The sequence below is a fragment of the Pezoporus flaviventris genome, unplaced genomic scaffold, assembly GCF_033815535.1.
Source record: "Pezoporus flaviventris isolate CSIRO_AGI_PZ_B2104156 unplaced genomic scaffold, CSIRO_AGI_Pfla_v1 ptg000063l, whole genome shotgun sequence".
Taxonomy (NCBI): domain Eukaryota; kingdom Metazoa; phylum Chordata; class Aves; order Psittaciformes; family Psittacidae; genus Pezoporus; species Pezoporus flaviventris.
In genome coordinates, this window is record NW_026892611.1 from 13,802 (window position 1) to 39,561 (window position 25,760).

The following is a 25,760-nucleotide window of genomic DNA, read 5'->3' on the forward strand; positions in this document are numbered from 1 at the left end:
AAAGACACTTGAGGAACTACAACAGTTCAAAAAATAAAGCAAACTTAAAAATTATGTCTGAAGGAAACAAATCTGAAGTAAGAAAATCTGACAGTGAAGCACTTACCATCTGCAGCTGTAGTGCACAATTGATTTTAAGGGCTCTGGATTGCAATGTGCTGCGTTGCTTGGCATGTGACACACTAGCACATCACATCGAGTGTGCTACCAGTCTTTTTGCATGTGTACTTGCCTTCTGGTAATAATCATGTTTCACACAGTAAGTGAAAAAGACCAATAAATGGCTCGTCTTTTGTGAGTCTGTTGATGTGGTTTGCTCTTGCTTTGGCACTGCACATCCATGTTTCTTGTGTCATGTTGAAGTACAGCAGAACACTCAGGAGTATATGTCTTTAAGAGAACAAAGCCTATCAGATGCAAATTTGGACGCAGGCATATGCATCTTTGAATCAGAGTTCAAGTGGACTCATATGTATTTCAGTGATGTGGTCATTACCACTGCTTTGACTGGTGGTGTGAAGCTGCAGGTTAAGCCAGCGCTTTTACAAACAGTATTTGCGAGCTCTGCTTTGACACTGCCACTCATTATAGTAAGTTTTAAACATGCATGCTGATTGATCCAAGTTGTCTTTTTGGCAGCAACCTCGAACCTTGAATCTTGTTCTCTTCATTCATTAGAGGATTAATTTTGGACTGCAAATGACAGCAAGCAGGGGTGAGCTACAGAAGATGCCAGACACCACTTGCTGGCACAGGGAACTTACAATGTACAGCAGTGCCCTATCCCTGCTTGTTATGTGGCCCATACGCCAAATGTTTGTCTGATACAAATCTGCAAAATTCCAAAACACTGTGTTAATTTATGTACTTCATTACAAGCATATTTATCCTTATGTTATTTTTACTTCAGCTTACCCATCCGTCTGCAGCAAAGGTGCAGATGAAAGAAAGCTTCAGTCACCACAACAGCGGTAGCTACCCCTCTGTCTAGGACATGGTGAACAGCATGCTAATGTCAGGCAGAGTCACGGATTGCTAGTGAGGGGTGAATAAATAGTGCAATTATTTCCTGGGGAATAACAATACTACAGGGATGTGACGTAATACAGCCAACAACACTGGCAGTCTGGCTTCTGTCTCTCCTGGAAAACTTCACTGTCCTTAAGGTGCTGATATATATATAATAATGAAGAGGGCAGTTCTGCCCATGGTTCAACTGACTTATTCTATGTTTACAGGGTTTTCAATTCTGACAAAGCTAATAACCTCACTTTTAATAATTAATCTCTCCTATACTGTAAAATAAGTTGTAAAATGCAGAGTGTCACAGTACTGTAGGTACTTAGTTGTCATTGTCTTGTCTGCAGTGATTTGACCCTTATCAATAAAATGACAAAGGGCTCACTATAAAACCCTGCCAGCTGGAATATCTGACTGTAACTGTATGCCTTGATAAAGCCCTAGCAATTGCTTGCTGTACTAATACCTGATTGAAGCCAGTTCTACAATGGCAGCTCTATGCTTTTGCTTACAAGGTCTTTCTAAGGCTACTTGAGGAAGTAAACTGAAGCTTACAAATACTCTTTTTGGGCCCAGTAGTCTAGTTGCAAGTCTAGATTTGGAAAGATTTGCCTTGTCTTGACAGGGTTTTTTTAAAGCTTTCTTGTGTATTTGAGGCTGGGGAAGGGTGTCTAGTTACCAGTTTCAGACACATGGGTCTTCTATCCACATACCAGCTACAGAATGAAGAGCGTAGCCTTGAAATTGGCAGGCTTTGGCCTTCCTACCTTAAAAAGTTACACCATTTTTTGTGTAGTGGCATATGGCATGCTCTGAGGCTGCAATTTGAACAAAAAAAAGGTAGCAGAAATATTGCTATTCTTCACTCCAAAGCATAAAGCAGTTCTGAGAGGTGGAGCATACTGCAGGAGTGAAAAAATATAAAGACAGAAAAGTCTTATATAACACAGCGAGGGCATTCTTCCATTTCAAACTTTTTCTGATTAAGGAGCATTCAAGATGTAGCATTTCCATTCCATGCTTTACTGAAAATGGAAGGAATAAATTCTGTCCTGTGAGTAACAGACTGGCTGATTGTTTAGAGCATTGCTTTCAAAAAATAAAGATCTAATATGGAAAAGCAGTAGCATGTGCTCTTGTCCTTTTGGGTCTCACTGTAGGATCCAGGTGATACAGACTGGTAAAATGACTTTGGGGACTGTTCTTTTGAAGACAGCAACAGGACCTTGTGTGCCAGTGTGACTTTTGAAACACACTATGCCATTTGCAAACTAGACACTTTTCAGAAATCCAGAAAGTGCCGTACAAGCAGGTATTTATGTGCTCACTGTGCAGGAAAGCAGAGCTTTCTATCATTTGGTCAAGGAGGAAGTGGCTTCTTCAGTACTGGAAATAACTGAAAGTTCTGAACATAAGGGTACTGTGGCAGTTTGTAGGATGCTATCTCCCATGAACTGAGCTGGCCTGGAAAGAATGTTTAATGTGCCTGACAAGAAGCTCTGCTCAGTTATCCTGAACTTCAGGGTGAGCTGAGCCTCCTAGCAGCTGCTACTGTCATTTATTGGTAGGCCCTACCAAAGCCAGTGGAAAACAGTGCCACCCTGACGAGTTGCTTGGAGGAGTGAAAGGCAGAGAAACATCTCCAGTGCAGTGGGGCTGCCTGGAGTACAATTCATATGACATATCTGTGACAGCAGTGGACTCTTTTTACTGCCTCTATGAGACCATGTGCATCTGGGTGAATGACTCTGCTCTTCATATTGTATACAATAGTGTTTCTGTGATGAAATTTGGCAGTGTTGAGGTCACAGGGCACTCCATTTGTCTGTTCTCATATCATACAGAGAATAACCTATTGCTGTTTGTTTAGCTAACACAATGGAGCTCCAGTCTGTGATAGAGTTTCTCTTGTGCTCTCATCATGCAAATAAGTAAACAGTGATATTAAAAAGAGGGGGGGACAAATGTGTTGTCTTGAGTAGAGCAGGTTGGATATTCCAGCATGTTTCAAGCTGTATGAAGCACCCTGTGGGATTTGGCCTTGCATGTTTCAGTGTAAATTTTTTTTTTCTTAGCTTTGGAGGGAAGATAAGAAGCTTTCACTGCTATACCAAAGCATCCATATCATATATTTATATGTTCTACAGGACTACAGATTTCAGGCGATTGCCAAGCATTTTCTGATTCAGGGAAGTACAGCAGGGATTTCTGTAAATATTCCATTAAGAGATCAGTTTGCTGTAGGAGCCTTGTAGAATTCTGCCTGCAGGACAGACTAACTTTAAGCATTTGTGTATGTGGCAACCTGCTCTAATTAAGGTATCACCTGTTCATGGCAACAGTGTTAGCAAAGGTAAATCCAGGCATGGCTTCTGTTGGGGTTCTGAGAGGAGTGAATTGACTGTCTTGGGTTTTAGTGGAAAATGGAAGGGTCTCTAAATGGTGCTTCTGTCTTAGGAATTAAAGCCTGTTTGGTAAAAGGAATAAGCTTGACCCTTATGAGTAACATGAGTGGTGATATAACTACATTAACGCTAGGTGTTGTGTAAATATTTCAATTTAGGAAAATGGTACTGCTAACTTACATTATGTAACTTAGCAATATTCAGGGGTTTCTAAGAACTGAGAGATGGAATCCAGGTCACGCTGTCCCTGGGTATCTTTCCAATTTGACACTAGTAATACATTTAATCCCTCAAGCATTACAGACCTTAAGATGAAGCTGTCCATGTGAGAAGTAATTGCAGTGACCCACAGGTTTTACAAAAACATGGAAGGTAGTCTGACAGCCCTCCACTTCCTTCTTTCCACTCAAAATATTTCAGAAAGGTAGAAACTATATTTGGCTTGAATTTTACTGAGTAGCTTCCTTGCATTACAGTTTATTGCATCTGGGTTTTTCTAAGACACCACTATCAGAAGTGTCTCTGTGTAAACCAACTGCAGAATAAGCCGTTATCTTTACTGTGCTACAGAATTAAGTTATGGAGCCCATGTCAAAGAGAATGAAAGACCTACAGAGTGGAGTAAATCATCACTCTGATATAATTCACAGCAAAATACACCCAAAAGAACTTAATTATTTGTATGCCACTGGTTAATATGCTGGCGTAAATAGGTGTTTCCTGAAATGAGGTTGTGGTAAGGTGTCAGTCTCTTTTACCAAGTAACAAGCAATAGGGCAAGAGGAAATGGGCTCAAGTTGTGCCAGAGAAAATTTAGATTGGATATCAGGAAAAATTTCATCATTGAAGCATCACTCAAGCACTGGAACAGGCTGCCCAGGGAAGTGGTGGAGTTACCATCCCTGAAGTTATTTAAAAGACATGTAGTTGTGATGCTTAGAGACGTGGTTTAGTGGTTCCCTTGGCAGTGCAAGGTTAGTGGTTGGACTTGATGATCTTAGAGATCCTTTCCAACCTATATGATTCTATGATTCCTCTTTTGTACCATTAATTAAGGAACACTCACAAGTATTGGTAAATGCCAAAATGGTGTAAATAATCTAAGTTAAAAGGAGGGGGAAATTAAACATGAGGTAAAATGACTTCCTCAAAGCCATGCACAGAACATGTGCCAGAGAGGACTAGTCCTGACTCCAAGTCATATTTTCAGGCCGTGAACAGACTTCTTTTCTTCACATGAGATTAAAGTATAATGGTGGAATATCTCTTTTAGGTAGCAGAAATACTTCTTTCATGCTTGAGTTTGCCAGATTGTTGCATGTGATTGATGAAAAGCTGGAGGTGATATTCCTAACCACTGAAACAGCAGAATCCTGAAGGGGACATCTTTGTCCATCATCTTCGATACCTACAGCCTGATTTTCTTCTCATTCAGTTTATACAACCTTAATTCCTCTGAACACATAGAATTAGTCTAGATTTACACCAGAGATACACAGAATCTGGATCAGACCTTTGGAACTGGTCGGACTTCTCAGGGGGAGCTCCATGGAGGTATGGCAGAATCTGTATGCATAGAGCCCTTGGAGAAAGGGCAGAGAGCTCAAGCATTTCTGGGTCCTACCTTATGAGAAGCCATGCATCAGGTTGTATAACAGGGGTCCACATATGTGTATACCATTGTCCTGCATCAGGGAACTGGCAATAGCTGCATCCAGACACAGGATGCCTTTTAGTTGAGCAGGGCTCCTTTGAATTAAAGACCTGCTTAAAAAGCTTGCCCTCTCAATACGGGAAGGATGTCAGATTTTAAAAACCTTAAAACTTTCAAAAACCTTGAAAGAGATAGCTGCACAGCCCTCTCACACCAACAGAAAATCCAAGTATGTTCCAGATGTTTACGCCAAGTGAATGTCTACATCAGATCCAAAGTGTTAAAAAATTCCCTCAGTGATTTATAGAGGTGTAGTGAGGCCCTCATCCAATGTAGCTCACCCTCCTTCCACTGAATTCAGTGGAATTTTACCATTTCATGCATATTTAAGAAGTGACCCATTAAAACTCCAAGAAAAGTACCCCCAGTGTGTGTGGGCATTATATTCTTGTCACTATTTGCCACTGAATATGTATTTGAGCATGCTCCTTAAATGGATTCTGGCAAAATAATACTATAGCTATGCATGTATTTGTAAAACCACAGTGCTATGAAAATATTATTAAATGCAGTTTACTATGCAGTGGAAGTAGTCTGTGAACACCCAAGACTAAAGAAATCTTTTTCTTTCACAAATCTGAAGGTCAGACGTACATGTTAAAGGGAACATGCAGAACTAGCCAACCAATATGGATTTATATTTATTTTAGGTTCCTTTTATGCAAGTGATTAAGCACCTGTTTCATCATGTTCTGTGTATGCTAGCAGATAATCAACAATGATGTAAATCCAAAGGCTTGGATATAAATTTCCTTATTGTGTTTAGAGGAGTGGGTTCAATTTGTTTGGATGAAGTTTAATTTGTAAGATATTGTGGCTTGCTTGATGTGCCAAATTTTCACTCTCAAACCACAGGGAAAACAGTTTAGAGCTTAGCACTGCAAATGAAGCTATTTTAGTCTAGTATTGTTGTACTAGAGCACTGTGTTGGTCAGATTTGAACCACTAGGGAAAAAAATTATGGCAATGGATCAGTGCAGATCTGCCAGAACAGCTATACAGGTTTACACAAGCACACACTCATCTAAAACCATTGATATATAGTGAAATAAAGCTTTACTGTAAAATAAAGCTTGGAACATTTAATAGATTATGCTGGAGAGGGACTCTTCGTCAGTGACTGTATTGATAGGACAAGAGGTGATGGGTTCAAACTTAAACAGTGGAAATTTAGCTTAGATATAAGGAAGTTCTTCCCTGTGAGGGTGCTGAGGCACTGGCACAGGGTGCCCAAAGAAGCTGTGGCTGCCCCATCCCTGGCAGTGTTCAAGGCCAGGTTGGATGGGGCTTGGAGCAACCTGCTCTAGTGGAAGGTGTCCCTACCCATGGCAAGGGTTGGAACTGAATGAGCTTTAAGGTCCCTCCCAACCCAAACCATTCCATGATTCCATGATTGTGTGAGACAGAGTTATTTCCTGTCCGGCACCCAAATTAAACTGACTCATTTTTTCTTTTTCCCCTTTCCCTTCTCCTTTTTTCCTTTTCCTCTTTGCAGGAATCTTAATAGATTTGTAGAAGTGTTTCTGTTCTCGTCTTAGAAATGCAAAATTATTAACTTCCTTGGGCAACGCTGGGAAAATGATCATGCAACTATTGCATACCCTAGCTGTTCTACTGGGCACAGATCAGTTTTCAAGAGGATTATTCATACTTGCACAAGAGTCAGACACTCATATTACTCTAGTCTATAGTTCCTGACCAGGACCACTGAAGGCAGTGGATTTACACAGGAGACAGAACAAGCATCCTGTAGCCTCTTGTACGTTTTCACTCCAGGTGGGGCATCAGATGGAAGGAACTCAAACTTATTTATCAAAGCCTGTGGTGAGCATGTTGGATTGGCATTTATTTAAAGACAAATTCAAAGCTCCTTTATGTAAATTGAACAGATTTTGTTCTGAACTTAAAACGTGTTTGTTTTATCCTTAGTTTGGTGCTTAACCATACCACTTTTCAGTGACAACTTTCCAAACAGAACCTTGCCTTAAGACGGCTAAACTGTCTATTTGAGATAGGCTGTGGAATGTAATATGTTCCATGGACGCTGGTCCATGCCACCCAAGGCTTCATCCAACCTTGCCTTGAACACTGCCAGGGATGCAGCATTCACAACCTCCCTGGGCTACCCATTCCAGTGCCTCACCACCCTAACAGGAAAGAATTTCTTCCTTATATCCAATCTAAACTTCCCCTGTTTAAGTTTTAACCCATTACCCCTTGTCCTGTCACTACAGTCCCTAATGAACAGTCCATCCCCAGCATCCCTATAGGCCCTCTTCAGATACTGGAAGGCTGCTCCGAGGTCTCCACTCAGCCATCTCTTCTCCAGGCTGAACAGCCCCAACTTTCTCAGCCCGTCTTCATACGGGAGGTGCTCCAGTCCCCTGATCATCCTTGTGGCCCTCCTCTGGACTTGTTCCAACAGTTCCATGTCCTTTTTATGTTGAGGACACCAGAAATACACACAATACTCCAAGTGAGGTCTCACAAGAGCAGAGAGGCAAGATCAACTCCTTTGACTTGCGGGTCACGCTCCTTTTGATGCAGCCCAGGATACGGTTGCTTTCTGGGCTGCAAGCGCACACTGAAGCCGGCTCATGTTCAGTTTCTCATCAACCAACACTCCCAAGTCCTTCTCCACAGGGCTGCTCTGAACCTTTTCTCTGCCCAACCTGTAGCTGTGCCTGGGATTGCTCTGACCCAGGTGTAGGACCTCGCACTTGTCATGGTTAAACTTCATAGGGTTGGCATCAGCCCACCTCACAAGTGTGTCGAGGTCCCTCTGGATGGCATTCCTTCCCTCCAGGGTATCAACCGAACCACACAGCCTGGTGTCATTGGCAAACTTGCTGAGGGCGCACTCAATCCCACTGTCCATGTCAGTGACAAAGATGTTGAACAAGACCGGTCCCAACACCGATCCCTGAGGGACACCACTGGTTACTGGTCTCCAGCTGGACATTGAGCTATTGACCACAACTCTTTGCATGCAGCCATCCAGCCAGTTCTTTATCCACCGAGTGGTTCATCCATCAAATTGATGTCGCTCCAATTTAGAGACAAGGATGTTGTGTGGGACAGTGCAGAATGCTTTGCACAAGTCCAGGTACATGACATCAACTGCTCTACCCCTGTCCGTCAGTTCCATAGCCCCATCATAGAAGGCCACCAAACTGGTCAGGCAGGATTTCCCCTTAGTGAAGCCATGCTGGCTGTCACCAAGCACCTTGTTTTTCATGTGTCTTAGCATGCCTTCCAGGAGAATCTGCTCCAAGATTTTGCCAGGTACAGAGGTGAGACTCACTGGTCTGTAATTTCCTAGGTCATTTTTGTACTTCAAGACAAAGCTTATTTCCTGATAAGATTTGATTGAAGAAAAAGAGCATCAGATACTGAGTCAGTTAAGGAGAGCTGAGCATCAAATTCCTATTATGATTTGGGCATCAAAATCTCTTAGATAAATTTAAGGTCTCAGGATCTAAGTGTTTTGTTTCCATCTTTGAATCATATTATTTGGTTTGGGCTTCACTTATAGTATTTACTTACAATACTATCTGGTTTGAGAGACTTTGAGACTAACATATTCCCATGCTGTGTCCAGCTTCAAGAGCTCAAAAGCAGGAGACTCCAAATAGGAACAGAAAGGTGAGTGTGGTTTTAGACTACTGAAGTATGAAGCAAATTCCTCATTTGTGGTAGGGCAGAGACAGAGAATTAAAGTTGTAACTTGAATTTGCTGTGAATTGTTGGTATCCCAGCCTGTACTGCAAATTCTTCTAAATGCATGAATGAGAGGCAGTTTTAAAATACTGAGTTTTTATGATTATTCTGTATGATTATTCTATGGTTGCTGAGTTTGGAAACAAAAAAAAAAACAAACCAAACAAAAAAAATCTTCTTGGCTCTGCTAGACCCTGCTGAGAATGGGTTGAAAAATTCTTTCAAAACACCTTTTATCAGAAAACTGAACTTTCAAGTAGATTAATACTCTCTGGAAAAGCATAAACATCCAAACATCCTTTAGTAATTTAAAAAATATTGTTAAAATGGAAAGCTTTACCATGAAGGGAGGAATATTTTCCAAAAAATTACAGTATTAGTGCCATTAGATAACAGTTGATAGGTGTCAGCTCTTCACATACAGATGTACATTAGATAAGGTTGTGTATGTTAAGAAATGACCTATGAGCAAGTGGTAATTGACTCCTGTTATTATTACTCTAGGGTTTTATACATACTGACTTAAACCCTTCCAAGGCTGGAGGTGGGGTAAAAAGTCGATAAAGAATTCCTCCAGCTTTCATGGCTCGTTCTAAATTTACAGGCTGAGCTATTTGCTACTGACTGTTCTGAGAACAACTGTTGACAACTGTTAAATGAGTCCTTTCTGTAAGAAAGCAAACATAATCTTTTAAGACATTGTAATTTTTCTACAGTTGTGTTTCAATGCTGTCAAATAGGTCCCACAAAAGAGCTTGGGGTAAGAGAAGGGGAGGACAAGAAAAAGGAATGTATTCAGTGGTACTGGAAAAAAGGAAGAGCTCAGTTGGTATTTAAAGTTAGCAGTATCTTAGACAAATGGGGTAAATACTACATACAGAAAATGATTCCATCATATGGTAAATCTTGCATGTTACCAAAAAAGGTGGAGCCGAACACGTACAGGCTAACTCTGATGGTGTAGATTTGTTTAAAGTGTCTTCCAGATTACCTTTTCCTATGAGGCTTTCAGCATGAGGTACTGTCCTGTGCTGCAGTATGCAATAACGAGTAAACCCCACTGTGGCTTGGGCTGTTTTGACCAAAACGTGTTACATGCACAAATCCTGGATCTGCAGGATGATTTAGCAGCTTAATATTAACACCCATCAAATAGCAGCCCATAGAGTGTGAGAGTGAGCGGGGGAGGGAGGGAGGTGTACGGGTTTGGGTCCATGACAGGACATCTGAGCCTTCAGCATGTGTGTCTAAAGGTTCATTCCTGTCTCTGTTCCCCCAGAGACAGCTCTCCTCTCCGTTTACCTCGCTGCTCCCCCCTCCAGGAAGAGATAAAATGTGTGCACTTAGGTATCATCATCCAAACAACCTGTGAAAAACCAGATACTCACCCTTCCTCTCCTCCCTCCTGTCTCTAAACAATTCCTCACCGAGCCCCATCCTTCCTGCCCCACGGCGCCGGCGCCCCGCCCACAGCCCACTTCGCCCAGCCCTCAGGCCTTCACAGCCCTGGGCAGCTGTGTACCAGGCAGTGCCCCCGCCCCTTCTCCCTCCCCTTTCACCGTGCGGCCTGAAATTGCATCTCCCCGACCCGCCGAGCACACGCAGAGCGGCGCGGGCTCGGCGGCTGTGGGGACCGAGCTTAGGGCAGCCCGCGCCCTCCAAAGAGAGGGGAAGAAAAGCGGCGGCGGGAGGGGAGGCGAGGCGGCCGGGCGGCTGCCGCCAGCGGCTCCCGACCTCCCCCGCTTCACTGGCCGCGCAGCCTGCGGTCAGCAGGCACCATGGCAGGCGAGCCGGAGGATCCGAGCAACCGAGAACCGCAGGACGTCTGCGAGGCCCTGGGGCGTTACGAGGATGCACTGCGGGGCGCCGTGCGCGAGATCCACGTGGACATCCAGGTGTTCAAGCAAGGCGTGGGGCGGCAGGTGGAGGAGGTGCTGCGCCTCGCCAGCCCCCTGGCGCACAGCGTGTCTGAGCTGCAGCAGGAGAACCGGCGCTTGCGGGCGCAGCTGGAGCGCCTGTCCCGGCAGGTGGAGGCCCTCGGCCGGTCGGCGGGGCTGCCGCAGGAGTGGGCGGACGAGGCGGTGCGGAGGCCCCAGGCCGCGGGACCCGGCTCTCCGGGACCCGGTTCGGCTGGCGGCAGGTTTTCTAGCCATGCCAAGTTGGCGGTTACCGGCCGGAGCCAAGTAAGTGCCGGCCGCGGCCGGGAGCTGGGAGGACGAGAGGCTGCATGAGCAGCTGCCTCGCGGGTGTTCCCGAGCTTTGCGCTGGCGCAGGGGAGCGTCAGGGGCATGGGGCTCTTTTGCAGTGCAGGGTCAAGGGACTTTTGGGAGGTGCTCTGAGAAATGGGCTTGGCTTTGGTGTCACCTGGAGATGTTCTTGATTACGGCACTGCTTGGTCACACTGGGATCCTGGTTAGAGTGGGAGCAACCTGTCAGCGTGGTTAGAAGTGAGAAGAGAAGCTGAGGCAGTCTCAGCTGCCAATGCACATATGTACAGGGACATCTGTGCATCTTTCTGGACTTGATTAAGGGGGGTCTGTGTGCCAGCAGTGCTATTTGCCAGTTGGCAAGCTCACAAAGGAGAACAGCTTAGCATGGAGCAGGCAGTAACATGTTTTCCTAAGATACTGACTTAGCATCCTGCAGTGAGGCAGTTTTGCTGCATGGCCACTGTCCTGCACTGCTGCAGCTGGTCCATGAGAGGAGGCCTCAAGAAAGCTGTTATGGTCTCCACGACTTAAACTAGTACAGACGCATTCCTCCCAGTGATAAAACTCTCTTTGCAGCGTACTGGAGCCGTGAAACTTGGTACATGGAAATCCTAGTTAGTGGGCAACTCATCTGGCACTGAGATGTTTTGTGTAATACATTTTCTATGTGTCGGGCTTTATGGAAAGAATTGAGAGCTCCTGTGCAATCTTTGACACCAGGAGGTGGCAGCCAGACAGTACATCATGATTCACTCACACAAATGGTCTGATGATAGAGACCTGGCTTTCACAGATGACAGCCTATTTTGTGTAATCTTCATTAAGCCATGTCTAGAGGGGTCTTCAAGACTGAGTGTGAAAAGCAGGTCTGTGGTCTCTCCAGGCTTTGGGGATGGAAAATAAAACCTTGGAAATGAACTCAAGTTGGTGGGAATGAGCAGGGAGTCTGTTGTGTTCTAGCCTTTTTTGTGCCTACTGACTCAAGAATGGGCACTTAGGGCTTCCCGCAGCTGGGCAAGTGGAAGGGTAAAGCTGTTGCTTGATGTGTTGTTTCAACATGGTTGTGGCAACTGCTGCCTTTTCCCCTGCATGATAGGGGTAAGTAGCATGCACACAGCTTGTAGATTTGTCCCCTTTTGTTCCATGAAGCTATCCACACCTGTTTGTTTTACAAGGAACAGAAGTGAGCTGAGCGAAGGGAAGGGACAAAGGGATGTGGTTCCTCACACCATCTCACCAGCCTCATTGCCTCTGCGCACATTGTAGTGTGTACTTCACACTGTGAGAAGTCTTGCATCAGGGTTATGGCAATATTCGGCTTTAGGTATTGGTCTGCATTAAAGCACAGAATGAGCTTTTGGAATTGGAACCTTCTCTCTCACTTTGCTTTCAGGGTTCAGGGAAGATCACTTAGGTACTGATAGTAATTCAGTGCCCTCACAGCAATTTTCCCTGGAAGGTTGGACAAGTTCCCAGGTTAGCATAGCTGACCGAGAAGGAATTTCAGTACTGAGAGCTATGGGAGGCGTGGCTAGGGCTACACACACCAAATGCATGCAGTGAAAACATGATTCTGTGGGTAAGGCTCTGATGTGGCTGTGCCTACATGGGTGAAGAGCAAGCCTTGGCTGCTGTGCTGGTCACCCAGATTCTCTGTAATGAAGAAAGTGTTCCCTCAGGTGCTTGCAGTTTGTGGTTTATATGACCACATCACTTGGAGCAGAGTACCATAAATGACACTGTTTATGTTTTCAGATAAATGAGCACTTGTGATAAAAACTGGTGGCAATTCTAGCCTTAGGAAGTACTTCTATAAGATACGAGGAACAAATAATGCTGACATGGACATAGTAGCAAATAAAGATGCTCTCTTTTGTTCCTGAAGAGTTTTATTGGCTGAGTTCCTTTTTACTGTGTGGTTGATGGCAGTGTTTATCCCAACAAAAGGCTGTGTTCTGTTGCCCTCAACATTTCTAGCAAAATACTGGAATTATATTGAATACTTGTAAACTCAGTTACTGAATTTTCTTATGCATAATACGTTCTGACAAATATAAAAGTTTCAAAATTTTATTTTCACAGATTAAAAGATCTGAATACAATGACAGATCCAGTTTAGCAGCAGTAAGTTAGACTGTGCATATGGAAGCATTCTCTGTGAGAATAGCAGATGATATAAAAATGGAAAGTATTTTTTTATTATTAGGAGAGACAAATGTTATTTTAAAGAAGCTGTTTTTATGGTGATGTGAAAAAGTTTGCAGACTAGCTTTGCAGAACTTATCATTCCTTTTGGGACTATGCTGAGTAACTGAAGAATGCAGCTTTGTTGGATGTGACCCCTTCTAAAAACCTGACTGTAATGAAGCCTCAAAATGGGAGAGATGCTACAAAAATCAGTGGAGCTTAGATAGCAGAATTGTGCTTTTGCTTGTGAGAAAGTTCTGGGTGGTTTGAACATTCCAACTTCCCAATCTAGTTTATTTTCCTTTCTTTTTAAATAAGAGAGAGGAAAATTAAAAGGAAGCAGAAGTTCTAGTACGAGTTGATATACTGAACTTCATTATGGATTTGATTTGTAGAACTTGTGTATCTTAAGGGAAGCTAACTTCGTTGTGAAATGGACGTTCCAACTTCCAGCTATCTTAGGTGCATCTGAAGCCTTCTTTGGAAGTCAGTGAAAATCTGTCAGTCTTGTTACTGGGGCTGTAAGCACATTGTGCTAAACCATGGTGTTGTGTTATTGAGTATCTGAGCAGTGATGGTGGTTGTTTAAAAAAGAAAAAGAAGTCTCATGTTTCAGTGGTTTAGACTCAGGAATGTCTTGGTGCATCATTCAACCTCCATGCTTTATCTAGTGGAGCACATAAGTGCATCTGGGAACATAGGGCCCAACATTTAAGTCAAGAGAAGGATTTTCCTTGACTTGAGTAGTGTAAGCATTTAGCTCAAATCCTGCAATGTCTGCCTGTGTTCCAAAGAAACCAGTTGGAGACTGACACTTCCAATATCTAGGAGGATCAGAATCTAAGCCTGCAACTGTGTACTCTGAAAAGAAACTGTTTAGGCTGCCTTACTGTAATCTACTGCTAGTAAACAAACTCTTAGCAAGATCTCAGACCATAGTTACCAGGATTTGTCTGGGATTTGTACTTGAGGTAATGAAAGTTCTAGTATCTCAAGTAATGGATGTTAACAGTCTGTGCACTCTGCAGCATCTAGCAGAGATAAGTGCTTTTAAATAATCATGAAGTTGTGTTAGCCTTGTGTGGTGTCCTTAGCTAGTTTTGAATCAGTGTAAACAGCAGACAAGGTCTGTGAAACTTACTTTTCTTGATTTATCTTGGATTGATCATGATGGTGTCTGTATTTTACATGGGATATAGTTTTCCAGCCTATAAATAAATTAACAGTTTGTGATGAAACTATGTAATAAATAAGTAAAACTACTCTTGCTCTGTATTTCCTGTGTATGAAAAGCAGAGACAAATTAAGTTCTCACAAGTAAACACCCCACTTCTTTTCTGTTATGTTCTGTTGGTTTCATAATTACCTATAGTATAAAATCTTTTTCAGTAATCTATCTTAAGTCTTTTTGTCTGTCTTTAAAAACAAAACTGGTTTGGATTGAGTTTATAAGAATTTTTGATTATGTTTATAAAAGCACATTACAGATTTACTTATTTATTTGTAAAATCTTTTGGCCAATCTGGTAGCTAAATATATGTCTAGAATAAATTGAAACTTTTGAATGGCCTTTCTGTTGGGGAATTTCACTCTACAGCTTGTATGTGCTGCTTTTTGGAAACTACATTTTTTAATTGAAATAACTTCGTGTCTGTAAAGCACTTTCTTCTTTCTTTAGTTCCCATGAAACTGGATAACTCTCATAATTTTTTGCACACACACTCATGAACCAATGGGGAAAGAAATTCTTAGCTGATTTTCTGGAATTGTATTGGCAATCATAGGGAAAAATATGGTGGTTCTCCCAGAAACGGTCTCCATACAGAAGTTGCAGATTATAATGCAGCTGTAAAGTTCTAGGATCACATTTAGTTTATGTAATGCTTTTATAGTACATTATCAGAATGGGGGGGGGTGGTGGTGTCTGCAACAAACAGAAAAAAACCTGCAGAGCATCAAGTGTTTTAATGTAATCTCGGTGTCTCCTCTGTGTATCGCCTTCACAGTGGATTCTGATATCTCTAACAAAAGTGGAAGGCTCCTCCTAAGTGCATGGGGTCTTTGAGGACAAGCATGTGAAAATTGATGTAAGTCCTGCATTGCCAATACATAGTTTGTAGGTTTGGCTCTTGGGGTTAGATAGTTCCCTTCTTATGTTGTGGTCAATAGCACAAGGGGGGGCCTGTTCTTGGCATGTGTTTCTGGATATTCTTTTAACTTTTTCTGCTGTTTGAAATTTAGCTGTCATGTCTCTTGTCTGTTCTGACAGAGTGTAGATCTGGATGACCGCCACAAATCTGAGTTCAGAAGAGTTTTTAGTTCTTCCATCATTGAAAATGGTCATCAGTCTTCAGGTAGGAGCAGGACATGAAATGAAATAGCAATACTTGTAAAATAACTTGATCCTGGCAGTCATAGAGCAGCCCTCACATGCTGGAAGCATTAGAATCTGATACGGTTTCAGCATGGGTATTGTATTGTAGAACTGATACAATTTAACTTTATTTCCTAATTAGGAGTTTAACTTTTAAACTTTATTGTTAAGTGTGCTCTATGGTGTTTCATGAAGTAGAGATGACTACAGTCACATTATCTTGGGGCACTAATGATTATAAGGTCTGCTATCCTGAGTGCCATTGTAGCCTTGCATCCCAAAATATTTTGCAAATTACCTGTCCGCATCCATTACCCTTAGGTGGAGGAAGAACTTGCTGTCTCCATTTTAGAGAAAACAGGCATGCAGCATTTCATAAAACCATGAAAAGAGCAATAATGCTGACCCGTAACCCGCAGCAGGAGACTGGGGGTGGGAGCTGCACAGGGGAAGAGGAGGTGTTTAGCAAATGCAGCTGCTAGTGGGCTGATGATCTGTAGAAGTTGAGATTCATGTAGGACAGGTATGATTGCTGCAAGGATCACTTACACTAGGGTTGGTTCTACAGCATGCTGTAAATGGTATTAACATTGCACAGGGAGAAGTAGGAGCAATAATTACAATAACTTGTAAAATAAAGTTGTTGCATGCACATTTTTTTTTTAACTTTGTTACAAATCTGCAAATAAATTTACTTCCTCTCTCCTTTTCTTCTTACCCAGTAGGTCAGGCAAAAGTCTCCCATGAACTGACCTCTTTTCACATGTCAGAGACATCCCCTGAAGCCCATGCCCCTGCAATCACCTTACAGATGCCCCATCTTCCCGTTACTGCAGTAACCAGGATACCAGAGAAGTTTTCAGGAGAGACTGTTTGTTCAACAGGAACAACTAATGCATCTGCTGGCCTGCTGGGACAGAGCAAGAGCAAAAGTGCAATGGCAACGAAAACTTCCAGCCAGTCAGGTAAGAGAGATAAAAATAATTTGTTTGATGAAGCTGTGACCCATTTCTTTACTTGAAGCAACTGGTGCTACAGGACTTGTCCTATGACTTAGTGGTACTTATGAAACTTCACTTCTACACTACATATCTCATGGTGGGACACCCTGATTTAGAAAATTGTGGGTCCTAGATTCAGCTTTAGGCTGTAATGTCATATATGCTGAAAATTTTTGCTGCCTGATATAGTTAAGTTTATAGCGCAGGCTATCTTCTAGCTCAGTTACTGAATAAGTATCTCTTCAATGCTATTTTAATGAAATTCACAGGAATTTTTAGTGCTCTGAGACCTGAGATCCCTTGAGAAGTTAGGTGGGTATTTGGCTGAAGGGCTTAAGATTTGGAGGGAGGAATGACCAACAGCAGACTGGCACATACACACAAGTCAAAGTGATTTCAGAATTGTACTTACATCTTAATTTAGTTAATTTTGTTGTGTTTTAAATAAAGCTCATTCATATTGAAGTCGCTGTATTTCATGTACATTTAGTGATGGTGGCACAGATCAGACTATATCTATTGGTCAGAAATTAGAGAGAAATCAGATTGAATTGCCAGCAAGAGAGGGATTATTTGCAGATTATTCTTTTAATTTGTATTTTATTAAAGCAAAGCCTCTATCTTTTTTTCTGCTGTTTCAGTGAAGGCCTGGAATTCAAGTATGGTGACAACAGTGGGTTCATCTGCTACTGGAGGTGAGTGTTCTTATCAGCATGTCCATATGCAACACAAATTGAGGGGGATTCCATGTTCCACGTCTGGGGGATTTTGATGTGAGCATATAGTTCCAATTAATAGGTACATGGTAATATTAAAATTGCTAACAAGACTGCATGCAGGTTCAGTTTCCCAGGTATTATGGATGATTGTTCCACTGTATCAGATTCTCAATCTGTTCAAAGCAAGGGGTACTTGTCCTTGTTTGCACAGAAGTGTGCATGTGTACTGTTAGGCAATCTCTGCAGTGGAAAAAATAGGTGCCAGGAAAGTGTGGCAGAACACAGTCTGAGCAGTGAAGATTTCAGCTGACCAAGTGAAAACTGTGCCTGAAATCAAGGTAATGACAGTTGGAAAGTGGTGAGCCCACCCTATGGATGGTGAAGCAAATTCCTTGAGCAGAATAGCAGTAAGTAGTCTTCTTCATGTATCAATGTGCCAAAGGACAAAATTACTTTGGAATTTTCAATTTCAGTTGAAATAGATGAGTTGAGCTCTATCCAAAAGTATTTTTAATTGATGTCACCAAGCTTTTACTGTCTATACCATATACTGGCATTTCACAGTGGTCTCAATGTCAGTTTAGCAAAGATGTAGCTCAGCTAGAATGGGGATCACCTGAGATTTGCATAAATTTCTGGCAAGTGTTTGTGGTCCCAACTTTGTCACATCTGTATGTTGGCATTTACTAGGGCATTTTACATGAGAAATTTAATTGATCTGAATTCCTTTAATAAGCAGTGGGGAGAGTTCGCATTTTCAGAGAGTCTTGCTGACAGTAATCAGCTTGGATTGCTTCTAAGATGCAGTCTTTCTTCATACGTAGAAGGGGCCTTCAGTAAATGAGTTGCTGGCTTATGCAACAAGTTCTGGCTTTAGTGCGTTAAAAATGGGCAAGTCACTCTGTTGCTGTGCATTTACAGAGCATAGCTGGTGTCCAGAGCTGGCCTATAAGAGGCAAAGCACAAAAAGTAAAACCTCTGGAGGATGTGATGGTCTGAAGCCATCTTTGCAACCCTTGCAGTCTGTTCGACTTTAAAACATTTCCTGGTGAAAATTAGGTAATTTAAATTATGCTCTCAGTCATGGCAGACTTCCTAGGGCTACTTATGTCTACCAGAATGCCTACTGCAAGATGAGCTGTAGCACAATTTCTTCCATTTACTGGAATGTTGTCGATGGCAGCGTACCCTCCTCTTGAGGTCTGCACAAGGGACAGAAATGATCAAACCTTCCCAATGCAGTTTTATCAAAAGCATCTTCTCACAGCCCTTTCTGGCATGTTTATATCATCCTTGCTGCAGGGCAGTGATTTTGCAGGGGGATTAAACCCCTTGGGAAGATCCCTTCCCAGTTTATTAGATAAAACTAGAAGTTAGACAGGCCTCCAGCTGTTTGCTGTGGTGAGTGTGTGGCTATCTTTCAGGAAATGGTTTGGAAATGTATGAGGAAAGGAGATAAAACAAGTTTCTGCCCTAATGTATTTTTGTCTTTCCTGCTTTTATACAGAGAATACTACTTCTGTCACTAAATCTGACTCAACTGTGAGCTATGGGACAAGTAGTGGAACCAAAACTGATGAAAGGTACGCATTTTACTACACATTTTGTTAGGCCATTGTGGTCAGTATAGTCTCAAGGGACAGGTGTTTTGCTGGTGTGGAGGACAGGTGAGTCCCAGATGGTGTATTTTAAGTGTTGAATGTATAATTGTATGTTAACCTACTTGCCCCATTACATTAACCTAGTTAATACATTCTGTGTGTGTACTGTGTCCATCAACATGTAAATGGGCATATTCCTCTTAACAACATTTCTACTTTCAGGGAATAACCCATCAATGACTACTGGAATAATCACACTACCTGTACTAAAACCATTCTAGTGATGTACTGTATAATAGTAGTTTTTGTTCAACATGGCAGTGCTTGAATCATAACCTGAATCGTCTCAGGTTAAACAGTTCCTTATTTCTAGCTGTACCTGTAGCTGGCGTAGCAGGTTATCTACTGATTGCACTTGTCATGTGAAATTAGCAATGTGCCCTATATAAGATCCTATATGTCTGGCTTCAGGACTCTCTAAAATCCTCGCATGACTGCTCTTTTGTGCCTCTGGTTCCTGTGCTAGTGCCATATCTCAGCTGATCCTCACAGCTTTCTTTGCATGACACATCTGGTAGGCTATGTATCAACATCTCACCCATGATTGAAGCATTGGATAGCCTTAGCACTTTTGGTTCCCTTGGTTTTGGGAGGCTTCTTCAGGCTGCCACTCCAGTGCACCAAAGAACAGGTGAGTTCCAGATGCTGTATTTAAGCCCATTAAAGTTTGTGAGCTTTCCTGAGGGCTAAATGGAGCAGAGATGGGAAGGGATAAAAATCTTTCGTAGGGCAATTTGAAGCAGTCCTAATTGTGGATTTCAGCACTGTTACAGAGTTAGTCAATGAAACTCTCAGTGTCAGCAGTGGATTTTTGTTAGGAGGAGCAAGTTGTCAGGCCCTTTGAAAATACTTGTTAAAATACTCATCTGTGTTGAAATTTGTACATTGGGCTTGTTTTTGGAAACCAGTGTATAACTGCCATCAAATATCATTAGTTTGGCTAGCCTAGAGTTTAGTTTGTGTTTAAATGCATTGCTGAGGACTGCTACACATTCTGGATTAACTTGGAGTAACAGTTGCTTAGTATAGGATTACAAGGTATCACAATTACTCCTGGCATATCCAGGTATCCTCAGCATGCAAAATATCCATCATGAAAAATGGGAGGGCAGCTAATTTAAATCTCTTAAATGGGGCTTGCATCTGCCTTGAAAATTATGCCAAATTTGTCATTAGATTTCTTCTGAGTTAGTTCCAACATCCACACTTTCATATTTGAGTCATGATACACTGAGCACCCTAGAGAACTTGCTGTCAGATCTGACCTCCATCTGTACCAGCAATTAATGTGTGACACTGATTAATTGCTCTTTGCCTCAGTTTCCCCATCTCTGTCATGGGGAACATTTCCAAATGTGGTCTGTTGCTGGTGAAGTGGTTTACGGCTCAAATAAACACAAATTAGAATATAATCCTATATTTCTCTGTCAAATGACCAGTGTGTGGTCAGCAAAGCAACACTGACCCAAGCTCAGAATTCTGTGTACTCTAACTCAAAAGTTGAAAAGTACTTTCTGAATTACTCATCAAGTTCCATATTTAAAATGTAATTTACCCTCTCAGGAACTCCAAAGTTGGAAGTTAGTGCTGCTCGGGGGCTGCAGTGGGGCTGGTTTTTTCTTTTTGGTTTTGTGGGGTTTTGGTTTGGTTTTTTGGTTTGTTTGGTTTTTTTTTCTGTTGTGTTTGTTCTTGGCATTTGTGACTTGTCCAGCTGTGTATTATTTGTAAAAGTACCTTGATTTTTACTTAAATTGCTTTTCACTCATTCAGGTCCTCTTGAAACAGCTCTTTTGGGAGGTTTAGAGTAGGCAACAGTTGGATCTTTATGCTGACTTCTAGCAGCACCAGGCATTTTGTTTAACAATATACTTTCCATGTTATGTTTCTCCAGTGCCACTGACAGTTACTGTGATGTGAACCCCAGCTCTCACTCCTCTCCTCCCCCTGTACAGCGCCAAGTTGAAAGGAGGCGAGAACTGGTGCGGTCTCAAACGCTCCCACGGGCTACAGGAACACAGGCCAGGAAAGCGCTTTTCGACAAATCTGAATATGGAGCTGGAAGGTATGTTGAAGCCTCATCTCCAGCATGGGTTTGTTAATGGGAAAATAATTTGTTGATTACCAGCAGAGGACAGCTGGGTGAGAGGACTTGACTCTCAACGTAGGAGTTTGAGCTAAGGACAATACAAGGTCATGTGTAGCTTCCCTGACTTCACAGACTGGATGCTGGGAATTCACATCTATATGTTCTCCTGGCTTTGAAGGTGTTCAGCTGAAGAAGCAAGTGCCTTTTATCAGGAGAGAGTGCTGTGGAAGATGCCTTCTCTGTTATTAAAAGAGGCTAGGAATACAGTCATTTTGTGTTGCCATTCACTAAGGACCGAAAGCATGGACTGTTCTCTATGTACCATGTCGGGGGTATAATTTAAATAGAAGAGGCTTGGAATCAGTCCTGTCATTAGGGAAATGGAAATCAGTTTTTCTTGTAGGACCAACAAACTGGTTTCAGCAAGATGTTTCTCAAATATCACCTGGACAGGGGCTGACCTGGGCAAGGTTGTGTAGGTGGTGCTTACAAGTAGGTTTAAATTTTTCTAGAATGTAATTTAATCTGGTCTCTGTTAATTTTCCAGAGGAAAAGGTGAATCCAGAGCTAAGCTGAAGAGGTCGCAGAGTTTTGCGGTTGCCAGCGCTAGCAGCATTAAACAAATTCTGTTAGACTGGTGTCGCTCAAAAACCATAGGATACAAGGTGAAGACACACTGGCACTTTCAGCTCTTTCTTTCTCAGGAGAGTTTGCCAAAAAAGTGTACTCAAAAAGTGCATGTAAAACATACTAAACAATGAGTTAACTTTCACAAGGCCATCAAGTTCTGTGTGGGTAACACAAACATCGTGGTTTGCATGGGCAACACTTCCAGACAGCGATTGCGTGAGTGAGATTCTGTATGTCTGTCAAAGCAATGCATTAGTGTTTGTCTGAAAGCCTACATTTTTCTGCTTCTGGATAAGGACTTCAGTATACACTTGCACTTTTTTCTTAGTTACAGGCTTTTGCATTCTCATTGTATATGGCAAGATCTGACATTTTGTCAGTATGTGGAGACTGTGGCCCTTTTGCTACACAGCAGACCAAAGTACCCTCTACTGGTGTTGGACATGTGAATTTGTAGTAAATAGTTAAGGCTGAATCACATGGTGTTAGTGAGCTAATTTCTATGAGGTAACATCAGCACAGCTAAAAAAAGTCAGCAGTTGAGATTTTAGGAATTTTACCGGGCCTTAAACTGAAACTGCCAAAATAATTTCCATGAGAAAGAAAATCATGTGTGTAATATGTTTTTCAGAGTTATTGTAAAATATGCATTATTATTGCTGAACTCTAAATTATAGTATACATAAGCAGAACTAGTGAAAATGACTGTCAGTTGCTTACTGGAAAAGCTGGGACTTTAATTTTATATGATGGCAAAGTAGCATGAGACAGGAGCCCAAATACATTTCTTTTCACTGTGGCAGTGGAAAGTAACAATAAACATTTGTTCTAAGAATCAGGTTTTGCAAGAGGTGTAATGCTTCCTATATTTCTTCCTGTCTGTGCGTAAACAGGCATTGAATTCAGCCTTACTGAAAGCAAAGCAAGCAAGCATAATCTTTATCTAGTGCTATTGACAGCCACAAAACGAACTGTTCTTCAGTTCTAAATGCTTTACAGGGATAATCAGCATCCTAACTTTTCACAGATACTCAGCTGGTGCATTGGGCCTGCTCCAGAGCTCACGTTCTTCCCAGTATTTTCACTGGGGTTTGGATCAGGCAGCTTGGCTGTGTGTCTGCTTTGCATCTGAGCATTGCAGGCAAAAGGCTTTCATTTGCTGAGCGTGCTGTTTTTTCTCAGAATATAAATAATGTAATGGATATACTAAAAGGGAAAGACAAACCATGAAGCCTGTGCTTTGTTGCCTAGGTTAGTGGGAGAGGACAGAAAACTTCAGTAAGCAAAAGCAGTTGCACTTCCTTCTTCACCCATACTGCATTAACGTGCATGATTTTTTCATTATGACAGCACATTGATCTCCAGAATTTCTCCTCAAGCTGGAATGATGGGATGGCATTTTGTGCTCTTGTGCATTCTTTCTTTCCTGAGGCTTTTGATTATAATAAGCTGGACCCAGCTAATCGCAAGCAGAACTTTGAGCTGGCCTTCACCATGGCTGAGTGAGTATCACATTAGATCTCTGTGAAGTGCTTCCAGTTCAAGTCTAATGCAGGTGGGCAGCAGTGAAGAGTTTAATCATTGTGATAGATACTATATCACTAGCTTACATGTGTCATGCCAAAAAAGGTGATAAAGCCCTGCCTAGAGAATGCATAGGACATGAGCCTCAGCAGTCTGGAGTCAGAGGTGGTTTTACCAGGCACAGGGTTATTCACTGGAAACAAGCCACAGCCACGTGGGCCTTCATTGGCACATTTCATCTCCTCTCATGTTTCCCCATTCTTTTGGAACTTCATATATTATAACCAGAAAAACTCAAGATTTGCAAGCTTGAATGACCCTGCTTACTGAGAAATGGGCAGGTGAATGTGAGATTGGGCTACATGCTACAGATACCAGGGATGTGAATGGCAGCCAATGAAAAAAAAAAAAAAAGGCCCTACAGGGCTGTGGATCAGAGATCCCAGTACAGAAGAGGGAAAGAACTGGAATATTCCATGGTCACAAAAATAAGTCTCTAACCTGAGTTTGACCATTTCATAGTAAAATGAAATGCTGCTGATAAACCTCAGGATTTCTTAAATGCTTCAGTGATGCTCAAATCAGAGCAGAAAATGAATCTTGGCACTGGTTACAGGCTTCAAGATTTAACTCTAGATTCACTGTATCTGTTTTATCATTACCACAGGAAAATGGCTCATTGCGATCGTCTGATAGAAGTGGATGACATGATGGTGATGGGTCACAAGCCAGATCCCATGTGTGTCTTCACATATGTCCAGTCTCTATACAATCATCTACGACACTTTGAATAAACCTGTTGACACCTCTGGACTGAAGGGTTAAGTACCCTGCTAACGGAAAGAGTGGCATTTTGCAAACGGAACACTTATTTCTTGCTTTTTACTGTCCCTTTGCTTACGTTCAGCTGTGTGGCTGACTGAAGTGCTGCTGAGCAATGCCCTGAAGTGTTGCATCACATCAGTGTTATTTGTCAGTAATACAGAAATACATTTTTAAAAGGCAAAAAACACAGGGAAAAGTAACTCTGGTGCTACCAGAGGGTTGGATTTTTAATATTTGTTAAAGGTCACAGGAAGCTAAATTGCTGTCCCTGTCTCTGTTAGGCTGCGGACACAGTCTTATGCAGTGACAGTAACTGCTACGAAGTTACTGCTGCTCTTAAAATACAGGTAAAACTCCAGAAAATAGCGTCTTCAATTGCACTTCTCTGTTAAGCATGGCACAAAATAAATAGCAGATGAAAATTCCAAGAGTACTCAACTGCTAGGGTGTTATTGCCTCTCCTCCACCCCTAACCCCCACTATAGCATAAGTACATGTACACATCAAACAGGCATTGTTCTGTACTCTTAAAGCCGAACAAGAACATAGCCTCTTGCCTGCTGACTGGGGTGATGGATAACTACCATGTTACAGACCAGCATTTGTCTGTAATGGTCAAATCTAAAGTGATTTGCTTAAAGGCTTGCTAAAACCTCTGCTTGCAGTACTGGATTTATTTCCTGATTATGAAGGACAACAACAGCTGGGCTCTTCTGTGTATAAGAGTGTGTTTGCATGATTTAGAATTACGGGGGGGGGGGGGTGTAACAAGGTACAAAATCCTCTGAACACTCAGAAGCAAGCCTGTAATGTGCTTTGGCCTAGACTCTGGGGGAAAGCAACTCTCCAGTGTGCACGGGAATTAAGTCTTGATGACTTGCTCAGTCCTCGTGCTGACTCAGAGGTGGACAGGCAACATGCCGAGAAAGTATGAAGGGTGGGAGTTTTGAAATGCCTTGGACTAATTTCCCTTTTTGGTTAAATCAGTGTTAAAACTACAGTGCATTAGGATTATCCCAGATTTACTGAACAAAAAGGTCATGTGTCACCCTTTCTGTTTTTTTCTTTGATAAATCAGCAGAGTTTTGTTTTCATAATGAATGTTAAAAATAAAACCTAAAAAAAGCATACTTCAGAACAAAAAAGCAGCTTTTTACAAGTATTTCTACCCTAAGAGCAGGCTCATAGAAAGTAAAAACTGAAAGCCATGAGCCCTCTGCTCATGCTAGAAAATGTTTATTAACCTGCATTTGTGCTTTTTGTAGATATTTATAAAGATTACTTTGGCTCTGTATTGATGACCATTTGTAATAAAATGTCAAATGCTCTCCAGATTTACTGCTTCTCTTTAGAATGAAGTTTTTTTAATTTGTCTTTAGAATGACAGGTAACAAAGTAAACTTGGTGAAAAGAAACTAGAGCTTTTCCTCAGAAGTTTTTTATTCTAGTCATGATGCTGTGTGCTCTGAATTTCAGTTTTAAAAGTACATAAGTTTAATTCCATGTGGAATAGGATTTTAGTTCATCCTCCCTTTCTAGTGACATTTACTTAAGAAACCCTGAGTGAAGTAACCACTTCTGTTAGCAGTCTCAGGAGAGAAAACAAAAACAAACCCCCAAAATTTACCAAGGTAAATCATAACTTAATGTGAAGGTCTGCATCATCTAGTTCTGTTTGAAGGGT

The 25,760-nt window shown here is 42.0% G+C and overlaps 1 protein-coding gene and 1 long non-coding RNA gene across 3 annotated transcripts; both read left to right on the top strand.

Annotated features, from left to right (window-relative positions):
• Positions 1 to 1,629: 1,629 nt before the first annotated feature.
• On the top strand, positions 1,630 to 25,408 carry LOC133277773 (uncharacterized). Its single transcript, XR_009746329.1, has 2 exons — positions 1,630 to 4,897; positions 24,873 to 25,408. It is a non-coding gene; the product is annotated as an uncharacterized LOC133277773 (long non-coding RNA).
• On the top strand, positions 10,492 to 25,408 carry SMTNL2 (smoothelin like 2). Of its 2 annotated transcripts, none has more exons than XM_061469862.1 (9): positions 10,492 to 11,042; positions 15,526 to 15,610; positions 16,353 to 16,595; positions 17,273 to 17,326; positions 18,858 to 18,933; positions 20,903 to 21,073; positions 21,645 to 21,762; positions 23,078 to 23,229; positions 23,919 to 25,408. In XM_061469862.1, the coding sequence occupies exons 1-9, from the start codon at positions 10,638 to 10,640 to the stop codon at positions 24,043 to 24,045; spliced, it is 1,431 nt and encodes a 476-aa protein (XP_061325846.1). In that variant the 5' UTR covers positions 10,492 to 10,637; the 3' UTR covers positions 24,046 to 25,408. The 2 variants fall into 2 exon arrangements, with proteins under 2 accessions (XP_061325846.1, XP_061325847.1); XM_061469863.1 differs by having other exon boundaries at positions 16,356 to 16,595.
• Positions 25,409 to 25,760: the final 352 nt, after the last annotated feature.